The sequence below is a fragment of the Acomys russatus genome, chromosome 25, assembly GCF_903995435.1.
Source record: "Acomys russatus chromosome 25, mAcoRus1.1, whole genome shotgun sequence".
NCBI lineage: Eukaryota > Metazoa > Chordata > Mammalia > Rodentia > Muridae > Acomys > Acomys russatus.
The window spans coordinates 10445862-10461096 of record NC_067161.1 but is presented as its reverse complement, the minus strand read 5'-3'; the positions used below and the strand labels follow the sequence as shown (position 1 = coordinate 10461096).

Sequence of the window (15235 nt, the reverse complement as noted above, 5' to 3'; positions counted from 1 at the left end):
GATCGTTAATGACACCCACAAAAAGGTAACGTTTGCTGGTTCCAGGGGTCAGGATGTGAATGTATATGGAGGACAGTCATGGAGGACCGTCACTTGGCCTACCTACTGCGCCTGTGTATCTTGGGTCAATTTGGTCACTCAGAGGGCATCTCCAAAAAGAGAAGGAGCATAGAGTTGTTCATAAGGGTTGGCACAGGCATACTTCCTTGAGCTTTGCCACTTGGGATAGTTCATAGAGCTTGTATGTTTCCTCTTTTTAGATTACATGTAATTGTTTAGTGTCTTCAGTACCTGGTCAACTGACGACCTTTTACTTCTGTGACAAACCCACAGTAAACATGAGGTGTCAAGGCCATGCTGCTGCCTTGCCTCCTTGGCATGAGGCTCGCCTCCAGACAACTGATGGCAGTAGGAGTCTGATGGCACAAAGGCCCTTGGGTACTGTATTCAGGAGTTCCTGCGTCTCCTTTGCCCACGCGTGCTTCACCAGAGCCTCAGCATAGAGTCTTGACCTATTTTCTTTGCAGCCAACTTCTCTCTGCTGGACCCCAAAATGAGAAAAATAACCATTTCCTTTCATATGCAGCTCTTGCTCCTAGCCATCCCATTGGTGCTACCATCCTTCTGGGTGCTGCCTAGCAACATTGGTGTCAGGTTAGGGGTGACCCCTGCATTCAGTGTTTGATCCCTGAGTTACTCCCAGGGAGACCCAAGGAGAAAGGAAACATTGACAGATAGTGGAGGTCTGTACCTCTAACGAGCACTTCCTCATCTCCAGCAGACGCTATGTAAACCAATCCTACAGTCCAGCTGTCTCTCTCAGGGACTCCTCACAGTGCAACAGACACTAAATTTTCCCTCCAACTGTTCCTAAAACGAAAACTTCCTTTTTATTGCTTCATCGAAGTATTGCACATACATACTAGAAAACTTGTGAATTTATAGTACACAGTTCAGTGGTTATAATATCGGATTTAGAGCTGTGCGTCTGTCACCACTGTCTCAGTTTAGGACATTGCCAGCATCAGCGAGGAAGTACTCTTAAGCATTAGCAGGAATGCCCCGTTCGTTCCTGTCACACTGTGAGCCTCTGGGACCCAGTGCCCTCAGGTCCATACTCATTGTGTCACGTATCAGACCTTCATTCCTTTTATCCCCTCGTCACACTGCACTCTATGAGGGGGCGTTTTGTTCATCCACTGATTGGTGGACATTGTGGAATTGCACTCTAGCCATTGTGAATAGAATAATGCTAAGAACACTGATGTTCAAGTTTTTATGTCTCATTCCTCTTGGGTACATGCCTAATGGTTGAATTGCTAATCATATGATAATTTTTTGTTTAACCCTTCTAGGAAACATCAAACTGTTTTCCACAGTGGCTGCACCACATTTTACATTTTGACCAGCAATGCACAAGGGTTCCAGTTTCTCTGCACCTTCAACATAAGTTATTATTGTCTTTTGGTTATTTTGCTTTTTTTGAGACAGTATCTCATGACCGGCACAGAACTCACAATCCTAGCTGAGGATGGTCTTGAACTCTTGCTCCTTGTGCCTCCACCAAGTGTCAAGATGACAGGCATGTGTCACCATGTCGTTTTCCTGTATTTGTCTTGGTGATTATTGCTGTCCCAGTCAGCGTGAAGTGATGTTATGATCTCGATTTTCTTTTTCCTGGTGACTAATGATGTATTTGTTTATTGTCTGTATATTTGCTTTGAAGAAATGGCTACTCAGAACTCCCCTCCCATGTGGTGTTTTGAGACAGGGTCTTGCTGTATAGCCCTGGCTGGCCTAGAACTCACTATGTAGACCAGGCTGACGATGAATTTGAGATAATGATCCTGCCTCTGTTTCCCAAACCCTTTGACTTTTGTTGTTTTTGAGAGGGAGTCTTGCTCTGTAGCCTAGGCCGGTCAGGATTGCAGCAATCCTCTTGCCTCAGCCTTTAGTCCTGGGATTACAGGTGTGAGCCACCGTAACTATGTCTGTGGCCCTTTTAAAATGTACTACTCATTGTTTTTTACTGCTGTAAGAATTCCTTAAATATTCTGGAATGAAGTCCTTATCAGATGTATGACTTGCAAACTGTCCCATTTTGTTATGCGTTCTTGTACGGTTGTTTTCGTTCTTGCAGTGGGGGTTGACACCGTCTCCTGTATAGCTCAGGCTAGCCTCAAACTTGCCAGCCTCCTGTCTTAACCAGTGGAATGCTGGGATTACTCGTGTATACCCATGCCCAGCAGTACACATCTGTAATGAAAACAGCTGTCATTGCCAAAATACATGCGACCAAAACTCTCACAATTTTCAAGTTGCCAGTAAAACAGCCTGACATCCCTGTGAATAAGAATGAAGTTTAGGATCCTTGGAACACAGCTCATACCCGTTTCTGCAAGCCTGTCAGGTCCCATCACCCACAGACTTCCCTGTGCCGGTCACACGTGACTGACAGGTCCTAAGGGAAATTTAAAGTCTATTAAAATAGTTCTGCTGTTTAGGCTTTGGAATAAACAGTCTCTCATTGAAATGAAGGTGCTATTGATTACTCCATTAAGTAACAGTAAGTACTTGACATACAAGACATTTTTTCCCTGTTGTGGGGTGTAACTCACTTAAATGCAGCTAACTTGGAGACTAACTTTCTATTGTTGTTGCTATTTTAGGCAGAAGAAAACCCCAAATGTTCAGAATTCAAATACTCTAGGCCACATCTTATAGCCAGACAGACAATTAAGAGTCAGTGTGAGTTTCAACTTTTTATTGTTTCTTTAGTTTACTGATTGGCTCTTTGGTTGGTGTGGTTTATGTTTTGAGATGGGGTCTCACTGTGTTGCCCCAAACTCCTGGGCTCAAGCAGTCCTCCTGCCTCATCATCCTGAGTTTCTGGGACAACAAAACAATGTTACTGTTTTGCTTTTCTTTCTTAGGTCTGTCTTCATCGCTGTTCTATTGTTGTGAGGAGACACCAAGACCAAGGCAATTTTAAAAAAAGAAAGCGTTTAATTGGGGCCTTGCTTAGAGTTCCAGAGGGTGAGTCCATTTCCGTCATGGTTGGAAACATGGTGGCAGGCAGACAGGCATGGGCCAGAGCAGTAGCTGAGAGTTCCACATTCGATCCGAAGACAGCAAGCCGGGGTGGGTGGCTGCCCACGCGCTCCCTGAGGCTACACCACCTAATCCTTCCTAAACAGGCTACCAACTGGAAACCAAACATTCAGATACATGAGTGTCTGGGCCACTCCCCTGCAGACCGTCACAGAGCTCTGGACAGAGTCTCACATAATCCAGGCTGGCTTTGAACCATGTAGCCTAGGTTGACCCTGAACTTCTGAGTTTCCTCTAGCCCATAAGTGCTGGCAGTAAAGGCATGTGCCACCGTGTCTGTCAGTTTTTGAATCACTGTGCTGTGAATTTGGGGACGCTGGCCTCTGAAAAGTATGTCAGTGGAGCTGACAGGTGTCCTGGGTTTGAGGAAGATCTAAAGAACAGATTCTGGGTGGCTTTTCTGACACAGGCTGTATTGAAGAATGCCACCTGCAGCTTGGCTCTTCCAAGCCAGATCATCACGTAGATTTATAGGGTACATACCCCAGGAAAGAACACAGATGACGGAATGAGTAGACAAATTGTCCTCCCTGGGTGAGTAGTCAACCGTAAGAAAGCAAGTACATATACCACATAACGCACCCAAAGCCAGGCTCAGTGATAGAGGCCAAGTGGCAAAGCACATACATGTGTGATTTCAGTTATGGAGACCGCCTAGTCAGGCAGATACTAAAGACAAAAACTAGATTAGTGATTGCTAAAGGCGAGGGGCGAGTGTAGAGTGTTTGCTGATACAGGTTTCTTTTTGGGTTGTGGTGGTACAACCTTGTGAATTTTTTTTTTTAAATGAACTGTGTGCCTTAAAGGATAAATTTTATGTCAACTATAACTCAAAAATATGATGAGGCAACCTCACAGTTAAGTCTTTAGCACAGGCCACACAGTCAGCTGAGCCAGTGCTCAGGGCCAGGATCATAGCACCTCCAACTCAGAGCAGTCACCGAGACTCTCCAAAGGTGAATGTGACAAGTAAAGTTTTACCAGTGATAATCGGGAGACATGAGGTCACAAACACGTGTGTGTGCTGAAGGCCTGGACTTATCCTGAAGCGTTCCTTCAAAAGGAGCAGACCACACCTGTTCTTCCTTATTTCAACTGTCTTTTGCCACTGAGGATGCTCCTGAGCTTCTGATAGCCCTGCCTCCATCTGCGTGTGTTGTGTGCACGGGGAAGTCAGAGGGCAGCTTCGTGGCTCAGTTCTCTCCTTCCTCATTATGTGGGTTATGGGAATCAAACTTAGGTGTTAGTTCCTCAGGCTTTTGCTTTAAGCGCCTGTACATACTAAGCTATCTTGCTGGCCCCTCATTGATTTGTTTGTTTTAGTTTTAGTTTTAGTTTTCTGAGACAAGGTTTCACTGTGTAGCTCTGGCTGTCCTGGAGCTTGCACTGTGGACAAGACTGGCCTTGAATTCAGAGAGCCACCTGCCTCTGCCTCTCAAGTGCTAGGATTAGAGGTGAGCATCACCGCCACCCTGAGGCCTCTCTTTTTTGTTATCTGTATCCAAAGAAACTCATGCTCCGTTCTGTGAAACTGTGTGAGACTGCCTTCCCTTTCCTGATGTGTAGTTTCTGTGAGAAATACTGCTTGAACTGAGGCTGCTTGTCTAGCATGAAGCCCTAAGGCCAATCCCTAGCACTGCACAACTCCTCCTGAGAGATGCGCAATTCCCAAGGAAGAAACTGGCATGTGGGACTGGAAGTCCACACGTAGCTAGAGCGCGGGGCTGGCGAGGAAGTAACAGAAATGGTTGCATTGAAGACTTTAGATGTTGCTCTGAGAACAACAGAATGTCTACGTAAAGTGTCAAGTTGAATAGTGACATAATCAGATATTTGGCTATTTTACATAACAGGATTGATAAAGTTTAGTGACTGCTGGATGTAGGTAGGGACAATTAAGTAGAGAAACAGGTTTGGGAAATATTTTGGGTTTTCTTTGGTCTGGTTTTTGTTTTGTAATGCTAGGACCGAAGACAGGCGCCACCCCCCCCCACCCCACCCCTGCATATGCTAAATAAGCACTCTGTCACTGAGTTATACCCCCAGCAGGTTTGAGAAATATTGAGTTATTATTCACAAAAATTCACAGAAGGATGAATGAGAAGTTGGGACAGCTTATAAATATTTCTAGAGGCTGGGAAGTCCAAGACTAAAGTGCTAGCAGACCCTGTATCTGAAATGGGCCATTTTATAGAGTGCTTTTTTTTTTTTTTAAGTTTTTGGAGACAGGTTTCTCTGTGTTATCTTGACTGTCCTAGACTTCCTTTTAAACCAGGCTGGCCTCAAACTCTGCCTGCCTCTGCCTCCCTAGTGCTGGGATTACAGGCGGGAGCCACCAAGTCAGGCTTTGAGTGCCTTCTTGACAGGTCCTCATATGGTGGAAGGTTCTGGCTAGTTCTCTCGTTTCTTTTATAAGGGAACTAAATAAGGGTTTTCGCCTAACCACCATCCAAAGTCCTCCACCTTCTCACATTATCCCTTGGGAACTAGGTTCCAAACATTGGAACCATAGTGGGAGGGAAGGAGAAGGAAGGACAGTTGTGTGGATGGCGTGGCACACTGGAGGCAAAGTCAGAGGCTAGATGCACACACCATTTTGGATAGGTATTTGGAAGTCTCAAAAATGTTAAAAGGAGGATGTCTTAGGCACTTCACTACAGGAATTGAGTGCAACATGGAGAAGAAACCTGGACTGACACCAAATACATCTGTGCTGTCATAAACAGGGCTAAAGTCATCCAGGAGAAACCATTTAGCCATGGTGAGCCAAGAACACACTCTGACTAACCAGAAGCCATTAAATAGGCTAACCTCCAAGAAACCAGCTGAGCTTTCAGACTCAGCTAGTCCGGAGGGGGATGCAGGAGGATCAGGACTGCTTGAGCACACAAGGTAAAGGTTAGTCTGGGCAACATACGAGACATAAGCAGAAGAGCGGCTGCTGCTGTAGGTTCCAGAGAAAACACTCTACCCAGGGCAAGCAAGAAGCTGAATGGACAGGGCGGCTTCCTCTGGTCCAGCGTTGGTCATTGCTTCCCATCGTGGTAAAGAAATAAAGGTGGCCTTTGTAGCCTCAACTCGTTACTCTCGCACAGACGTGCTCAGACTCAGTCTGGAGTAACCTCAGGACACATGTCCTCTGGCCACAGTCCAGTTTCTGCTGAGACCTTGGAAGTGTGGGCCACGCTCAGCCCCAACAACCACAGCAGTGCGCAAGCGTGGATGGAAGCAGACATCGGAAGTGGCCTCAGCTTCCGGCTTCCTGCTCACTACTGAGGCAAATGGCATCTGACAGGTAGTAACTCCAGCCTGTATGACTTGACTGGTGGCTGCTTGGCTGCCCCATGATCACCCTGAGGCCACGGGAAACCAGAAGAGATAACTATTTACCATACTTCTTCCCAGCTGAACCTGTCAAACAACCGCTGCCCAGCGGAGCAGGAGATACCTGGTCCCATGCTGCTACCCTGCAGCTAAGACAGGAAGGTAGGTAGACATCTAGTGCTGTCTTGGAATAATTCTGGAACTTTATACTGGATTCCAGGGAACATGACATGTTATTTCCTTTATCAAGTGGAATAAAGTCATTCATCCTCGTTCTCAAAACTATTATCCAATCAGCTGTTTCAAATTTACCTTACTACAAACCCAAAATCAGTATACATTTTAAAAGCTCACCACCTTTCTGTCACAATAACATTTATTGGATGATAAATTGCACATCAGATTCACACATTCACAGTTGAGAGATTGCAATCTAGTGCTAAGACCGATGAGAATGCATCAAAAACAGTAAAGCTGAACCGGTAAAGTGCGTACAGAAAACTAGGCATCAACATAACTAGACATGGTAAGATATTCTCAGGTTCATATAAATATGCTATAACCCCTTTCTAGCTAGACCATTCATGCAGATGGGAATCTCAATTTGAAAAGGCAAAATACCTGTAGTCACACAGGCCTTGGAAAGATAGCTAATAGTCATTTTTATATCACATAAATAGCTCTCCTATTATACAAGACTAAAACAGTTAAATATACACACTTAATAAACATCTTTTACCTTTTTAACAAATAGTCAAAGCAAAAACAGTTTCCTACTGAGATCTGGATCTCAGTCAAGAAACATTCAAAATAGGTTTTTTTTTATATAACTATAACCTACACCTCCCCTCAAATACATATAAATTACAGACTATTTAAAGCCAAATCTATATTTTCAGATTGCTTGACATCTTACATTACAGTCACCAGAACACTGCCACTTAATTTTATAGAACTTTAGACATGAAGACAAAAATGTCATGTGTTGTACCTGCAGGAGCTATTGGGCTGACTGGCTGCAGTATTATAGGGCAAGTTTTTGTGGCAGCAAAATTCTAAGCAAAACTAGTTTGAGTTCAATTCTTTCAACAATAAAATTAACATTTCTTAAATACAAAGTGCAAACACTAACATCACTGGGAAACGCTGCTGTCACCAGTGGTGACTGTTTAAGAGGACCTGGTGTCCCCACAGTCATGTTAAGGAACAGCTTTATTCACATGTCTATCATGACATCAACAAACCCCACAAAGTTTGAGTTTATTTCTTCAGTATCAAGTTTTCACACTCTTACATTCCGTTTTTATCCTTGTATTGACTGTATTCAATATTTGTTATTAGCACCTCACATATTTGCCAGCATCACCAGGTTAGAGCAATTGTGTGGGATCTACCCTCGTTGGCAATATTATACAGAGGACAAAAAGGGCATTATCATAAATGTAGCCCAGATGCCATTGGCAAACACAGCTTTCCCTTCAACTCCTTAGGGCAGAGCAGCTTGAGAATAACACACAATTAATGTTTTTAAGAAAAAGTACACAATAAGGAAATAACTAAAAATATGCTTATTTCACAGTAACTGGCATACAATTTTCCTTTTTTCCTGCATACCAATCACCAATAATATACCAAAGGTGATTTAATTACTCTCACATATATTGTTTTCTGTAAAAGTCCTTTTCTAATCTTTTGTGGGTAGTCTTTCGAAATTTGGAGAATGCAGAAAACGACAAACACTAAGAGGTAAACTGTGAATTCCCATGTTAAGATGTACAGCGCATTCGGGTGGTGGTGGCACACACGTTTAAACCCAGCACTGAAAGTAGAGGCAGGCCTGTGAGTTCGAGGCCAGCCTGGTCTACACAGCCATGTCCAGGACAAACAAACAAAAAGTACAGCAGGACCTGTACTATAAACTCACCTTCTTCAGTAATTCCTTAGAAGAAAAAAAAAAGTGACAACTTCCATCTTTTCTATCAGCCACATTTTGTTGAAGTACCTTCTGACATATTTCCCTTCTTTCTGCACCAACTCTATTAGTATGGGCCTCTTTTCCAGTTTCACTCCCTATCCTTCAACTCTTCTTGTTTCCACTGCAGTACTAGAGCCTATGAGGGACCATGCCAATTCCTCCGTCTGGGAAGCTAACGCTCCCGTTGGTGTTTAGTAAGCATTGTATCCCAGGGTTAGCTAAAGACTTAAGTTGAGACTACCAATTGAGACTTGAGACTATACAATTCAAAGCATCTCCGACAGAGGGCTGAAGGGCCTTGGAGGTCATTTAAAATGTAAGACCCCCAACTCCCTGACAGAATGATGCTTTATATCCTAAATGTGTAGAAACATCCATGTCTGACCTTGACATATAGGCGATACGGTCTCAACTGTAGATCTGCAGAAACAGTGATCTCTAGGAGAGGGTCAACAGCCAGGAGAGGAATGGCAGATGAGGCAACGCTGCTGACTTCAGTCTCTCTCACAGCAAGCGCAGTCGCCCTGTCTAGTGCACACTAAGAGCCTAGCTGGGACACTGCCCAGGTACGGCTGTTCACCCACTGGCCCTCAAGAGGGCTTGCTTTTTGTTTATGAAATTTCCCAGCAGTAATTCTATTTTAGTAAATACTGTATTTTTATAGTCCATTTAAACAATATCATCCTTGCATACCACCAAAAGACCATATAGATAAGTTTTACTGATATATAATCCATTTTATAATAAGGTGTAGTTGTGTATGAGTGGATACTTAGAACATTTTGGGGACTTTTTTATAACCACACTATTTGATAATATTTTGTTCTAGTATTTATCTGTAATACCAGTACCTAATGGTATATATGTTATCAATTATTTTGGTTAAGAACTCAACAGTGCTATATGTAGTTTTCTTTGGAGATGGGCAGGAAATGTTACAATTTAATGGAAAAATCCTCTGACTTAATATAGTGACAAGGAATTCAAGTGTGAAGCTGTAGAGAATCTTCTGTTGCCTTTTAAGACTAATGAAATAAAGCTTTGGATAAAACCAAGGACATAATGGGCTTCAGGTAATAAAGTCCAAGGGCAGCCCCTATGATGACTGTCTTTCCCCTCCCTCTCCCAGCCTCCTCGTCTCTAGTAGTATTAACATGTGACACAAACAGTAATTGATAGCGCAGTGTCACAAATGCATGGCTTTAAGAATTACAAGCCACCTGCACTTAGATGTCACCTTCATCACAATGTAATCTTTTGTGTGCTTAACAAAGTACTGGCTTTACCCTGTGAAAGCTTCAGGTTATTTATAAAGTCCCATCTCAGATTCTTTTGAAGATTAATCTAAATAATATACCCATAGTATTTAGCATGCTTTCTAAACAGTAGTTCTAATTATTCATAACCAGCGTCAGTGGCAATCTGGCGGCAAACCCCCTTAGAGAGGAACAAGTCTCCTCCAAGTCTAACCTCTAGAGACTGTCAGGACCTGTCCCTGCCATCAAGTCTGAAAGTGGAAAATGCATAAACACTGTAATCAAGCATTAGCCAGCTGGAGGGGTTGATATATACTAGTAATCCTGGCATTTGGGAGATGCAAACAGGAAGATAATGATTTTGATGCCAGCCTAAGCTATACAGCAAGGCCCCCAACACACATACTTAAAAAAAAAAAAAAAGTTGGCCCATCTGGTAACTTTATATGCATTCCTAAACTAGAAATTCACATTTTAAAAAATCCCATACAAATATTACACTGAAGTAGTTTTAACAAAAAGTATAAAAACAGATACAAAAACATTCATTTTCCTAGACACTACATGTATACAACTGGCAAAAAATAAAATTTCCTCTTCCTATTCTTAGAAACCACATTAAAAAAAAAAGAATTGTGGCAATAACCCTTCATTTTAACAAAAACTGTTATTTTGGTTTTTGAGATAGAGTCCTATTAGGTAGCCTTGGTTTGACTGGAACTCACTCTGTAGTCCAGGCTGGCCTCAATATCACAGAGATCCTCCAGTCTCTGCTACCTGAGTGCTGGGATTAAAGGCATGCGCCACCACACCCAGCAGTCAAAAACTGAATTTTATAGACGTTTTATGTTTCTCTGGCTCATATAAATAGAATTTGGTCAGTAACTGTGTTTCAGTCCTGGCTTCATATACTATCTACGTAACATAAATTTCATCTCCTCAGTTCTGAGTGAGATTTAATAAATAACGCTGCCTACATTACATGGACTGTGTGTAAAGTGCTTGCTTAGCACAGTGCCCCACACGAGCAGGGCTTACCGTCATACAGATACTGAAAAGCCCACATGGTAGCAAAAGCTTGTATTTACTTGGTCTTTCTCCTATGGGCTCGTTTATGAGACATGAGATGCATATTCGCTCGGAAGCTCTTCCCACACACCGTACACTTAAAAGGTTCTCCTCGTCTGTGGCTCTTCTCGTGGGATGCAAGTTCTGAATCTAAAGCAAAAGTTTTTGCACATGTTTTGCACTTATGAGGTTTTTCCATCTCGTGGATGGTTTGATGAGAAACAAGCTCTGAGAAACAAGGAAAAGTCATGTCACAATCAAGACACTGTAAGGGTTTGAATCTGGAGAATGAAAAAAAGTCTTCGTCATCAATACTGCCAGGTTTGGAGTCCTCCTTTTGGTCCCTGTCAGGGAGAGCAGGACCTGAGGGCTGCTCCAAGCTCTTCACATACTGTGTGTGCTGGCATGGGGTGTCTGATGAGCCTGTGTTTTCAGGCAAAGCCAGATTTGTATGTTGATCACGGTCAGCACATTCGTAAGGTTTTGTATCAGTGTGACTCTTCTGATGCTCTGCCAGTCCTGGAAGCCACATAAAGCCTCTCCCACATACACTACAAGTGTACCGTTTCTCCTTTACATGGCTGTTCATGTGCCGGGACAGGTGTGATTGCTGCCGGAAGCTGGCAGCACACTTGGCACACTTGTAAGGCTTCTCCCCAGTGTGGATTCGCCCGTGTGTCCTCAGGCTGGCTCTGTGACTGAAGGTCTTCCCACAGGTACAGCATTTATACCCTTTCTCTCTTGAATGAATCTTCTGGTGCAAAACAAGGTATGTATTATCACTGAAGCTTTGGTCACAGTCAGGACACTTGTACACATTTTTAGCTTCTTCCCAGGGAACTTCAATAATATCAGAAAGTGTTCTGACTCCTAAACACTGAGATAATTCTACTAATGGGGTTTTGTTTTCAATGGTAACCAAGAGGCTTATAAGCTTGGTCTTGCAAGTGAAAGTTCCACCTGACATTTTCCTTTCATGTATTAAGGCATCACCCTCAGGTTTTTCAGAGTAATGGACAAGGGGTGCAGCAGTAGAGTATGTTTCTGCGGACATCTCTTCAACTTCCATGGGCTCTAGGCTTAACTGCTGATTGGTCTCAGGCTTGTCTTCCCCTCCTATTGATAAAAGCAAAACACAGATATCACCCTTTCAGTGATACTAGAGAAAGAACAAGTTAAAGTAGTTACACGGAAGACTAAGGAACTGAAAGTGAGTTATTACCCAAGACACTACTTCATATACAAAATCAGGAGCCAACAGGCGCTCTGACTTCCCCAGATCAAAAGTCTATCCATGTGGGTGCACATGGCCAATCTGCAAGGAGAAGGAGCAGAGAAGACTTGAAGGTGGCTTTGGTGGCATGGGTGCTAAGGGCAATCTTGGTAGGCAGTGCCTAGACATGTAGATTTTCTGCTTAGTCTAGTTAGATTCTAGAAGTTTTCCTTTATCTCAAGTGAGAGCTGAATAGTCAAAACTGGGATGGAGATTAGGCATATTTATCAGAAAAGAAAGAAGACAAATGTCTTTCTACTTTAATGTACATACAACTTATCAAAAATAGTTCTCTATCCCTAGGGTCTCTAAAATTCCGTCCCTCATAGAGGAGTGGTCATGATATGTATGTGTACATATAGACTATGGGCAGACACTATCTTATCTCAGGACGGCTGGCAGAACCTAAATCTAACATAAAGAATTCCTTTTAAATATCTTTCCAAATCTATCCATCCCTTAATACCCATAGGTTTATAGCTATAGATTCAACTAATTGCAAGTTAAAGATTTTCCTTTCTTTTTAAATCATATCTGTGGGAACTGGAGAAATGTCTCAGTTGTTAAGAGCACTGGCTGCTCTTCCAGAAGATCTGGGTTTAATTCCCAACCACATGGCAGCATGCAATCATTTGTAACTTTAGTTCCATTGGACCTAACACCCTCCTCTGACTTCAGATACCAGACATACACATGGCACACAGACATACACATGAAGGTGTATTCATATACACAAAAATAAAATAAATCTTTAAAAACCACAAGATATAGATAGATAGAAAGATAGGAAGGATAGCCAATGTCTAAAAATCCAGCCAATGTTAGGAATAAGAATGCACTACCAATACAAATAGACTCAGAAGCAACACAGATGATTAAGATTAGCATGTCCATGTCCATTGCTTATAATCCTGATACTTGGGAGGCAGAGATGGTGGATCTCTGTGAGTTTAAGGCAGCCTAGTCCACATAGGGAGTTCTAGGACAGCCAAGACTACATAGAGAGACCTTGTCTCAAAAAGAAAACAAAAAAACCCAAAAAAACAAAAACCTAAGAATAAATAAAAACCAGCAAAGAAGGCAGAAAGAGGTATTATAAGCATTGTATATATTTATAAATATGTCATTTATACTATAACGTTTATAAATATTTGGTTGCTATTGTCTACTTTGGATCCTATGCATGTACTGTGGCTGTGGGTTCCTTAGTAGAGACTGCTTCTGCAGGTCAGTGGGTGACACTGTGGTTTAGTGACAACACAGGAAGAAAGACTGCTAGGAACAGTGGGAAAGAGCTAGGTGGCCCAGGGTCAGCCTCAGGAGGCAGAGTGCCTAGAGTGGGAGCAGGGGCTCCCGCAGGCCACTAGAAGACTAAGAGTAATTTTAGATCCACTAACATTTCAGCCAAGTGGGGTCCCCTTAGTAGAAAGTGTCTCTTAGGTGACACAACGGACTAGGAGGACAGGCTGAGCAGGTTGGCAAGAACTAACCAAGAGTGGAGAGTGGCGAGTGACTGAGAATGACATCAACCTCTGGCCTACACACACACACACACACACACACACACACACACACACACACACTCACACGTCACACACATCACACAGTATCATCAATGTGGACAGGGCATAAAATTCTCGTCCTAAAACTAAAGAAAGTTCCATAATGCATGGAAAACAACTGTCTTACCCATCAACTCCAAATCCTCCAGATAATCCAATGGCGCTTCTCTGCGGAGGGTCTTTGGGGCAGGATGCAGATTCACACATTGCTCTTGAGAAAAATACACATCCAGATCTTCAAACAGCAGCGTTCCCTGAAACAGGGGAGCCCTGTGAGTACAGGCAGCTAGCAGCTCAGTTGAGTGTCAATAGAGGAAGGCTGAAGAGAGCTAAAACCCTTGAGAGAGCAAGGGGCAAAGGCTTGGTGTAAAATATTCCTCAGCAAGAGGATTCTACGACTTGGGGAGGGTCAGGAGAGAAAGCATAAACGGACATTGTGAAACAGCGGTGTGAGAATCAAGACAGGACACTGTGAAAATGCAGTCTTTCCTGAAAAGATGAACGGACAGTTCGTGGGGGGGGGATCATTAAGGATGCTCTAAGAGGGGAGGAGAAAGGGGGGGAAAAAGAGAGAGAGGGAGGGTGGCTTGCCACCTCAGTAAGAATCCTGAGAAGTCTTCAGGAGTTTCCTAACGTCCTTTGCTAGTCTGTCTTCTTCCCTGTGGCTGCTCGGCTCCCCCCACTTCAAGATCTAGTTCTCTTAATTCTAAGTTTCCTGTTCCTATAAACCCACAGAGCTTTTGGTGTGGTTACAAATCACCTGGGCTTTATCACCATTACTCAACAGGTGCGACGCCTACAGGCGTGCCACTTGGAGAGGCAGTCCTGCAGGACACTGTCAAACTGTTAGCGACCCCTGCAGGGGCTCTCCTCCCCATCTGCTGATGCTGAGGAGGACGTTGATAAGCCTCCGAAAGAAGACAGCTCCATGACAGGGCTATCCGAGGAGGCACCCGAGGGCCTGCGCTTCTAACCCTGCTGCCAGGAGGTCAGGGCAGCTGCAGGAAAACAGCGACAGAATTCACCTGCTCATCCGATGTGGGGAGCGTCGACGCCATCAGGGGAAACGACGGGCTCCTTCAAATCCCCACCTTGGGACACTTCCAGTGGAGAGAAGAGTCCATAGAATCTCCGATTGGGCTTCCAGGTCTTTCCACTCCGCCCTCAGGCTCGAAAGCCTCAAGCTCCTTTGAGAATCTGAAGTGACAGCTTCTTTCTCCGAAATAGCCTTGAGCCGGTCCCACTCAGCAGCCCCGGAGCACTGAAAGCCTCGCCCAACCCGGCAGAAGCAGCACGAAGCCACGCCCAGCCGGGACGCCACAAAGGAGGCGGAGGCCACTACAAAACTCCCACGCTCCCATGCTCCCCTACGCTGTGGCTGTGAGGAAACCGCCGGAAGCGACGCGCCCTCCGGCTCAGCCATCCTGCATCCTGATTGGTCAGCGTGCTCCCGAGGCCGTCCCTCTTCAATGGACCAATCGAGCAGCTTCCTGAGGGCCAAAATCGCACCTGGCAACTGAGAGACGTAATTATTCCTGAGCTTCTACGAACAATAGCTTCCGGTTCCGTTGCCTGGGTCTCGGTGGTGAGTGCCCGGCCTTTTGGCGGGCTCAGTTGGAGCAGTAGAACGGCCCCAGAGGGACCTGGCGGTTCCGAAAACAGAGGC

The 15235-nt window shown here is 44.1% G+C and overlaps 1 protein-coding gene across 1 annotated transcript; it reads right to left on the bottom strand.

Moving 5' to 3' along the window:
• Nucleotides 1–10448: 10448 nt before the first annotated feature.
• On the bottom strand, nt 10449–14940 carry Znf597 (zinc finger protein 597). The gene is made up of 3 exons (XM_051167570.1): nt 14595–14940; nt 13697–13823; nt 10449–11850 (listed from the first exon to the last, which is right to left on the bottom strand). Exons 1-3 carry the CDS (start codon nt 14625–14627, stop codon nt 10751–10753), a joined length of 1260 nt encoding a protein of 419 aa, XP_051023527.1. The 5' UTR covers nt 14628–14940; the 3' UTR covers nt 10449–10750.
• Between the last annotated feature and the right edge of the window lie 295 nt (nt 14941–15235).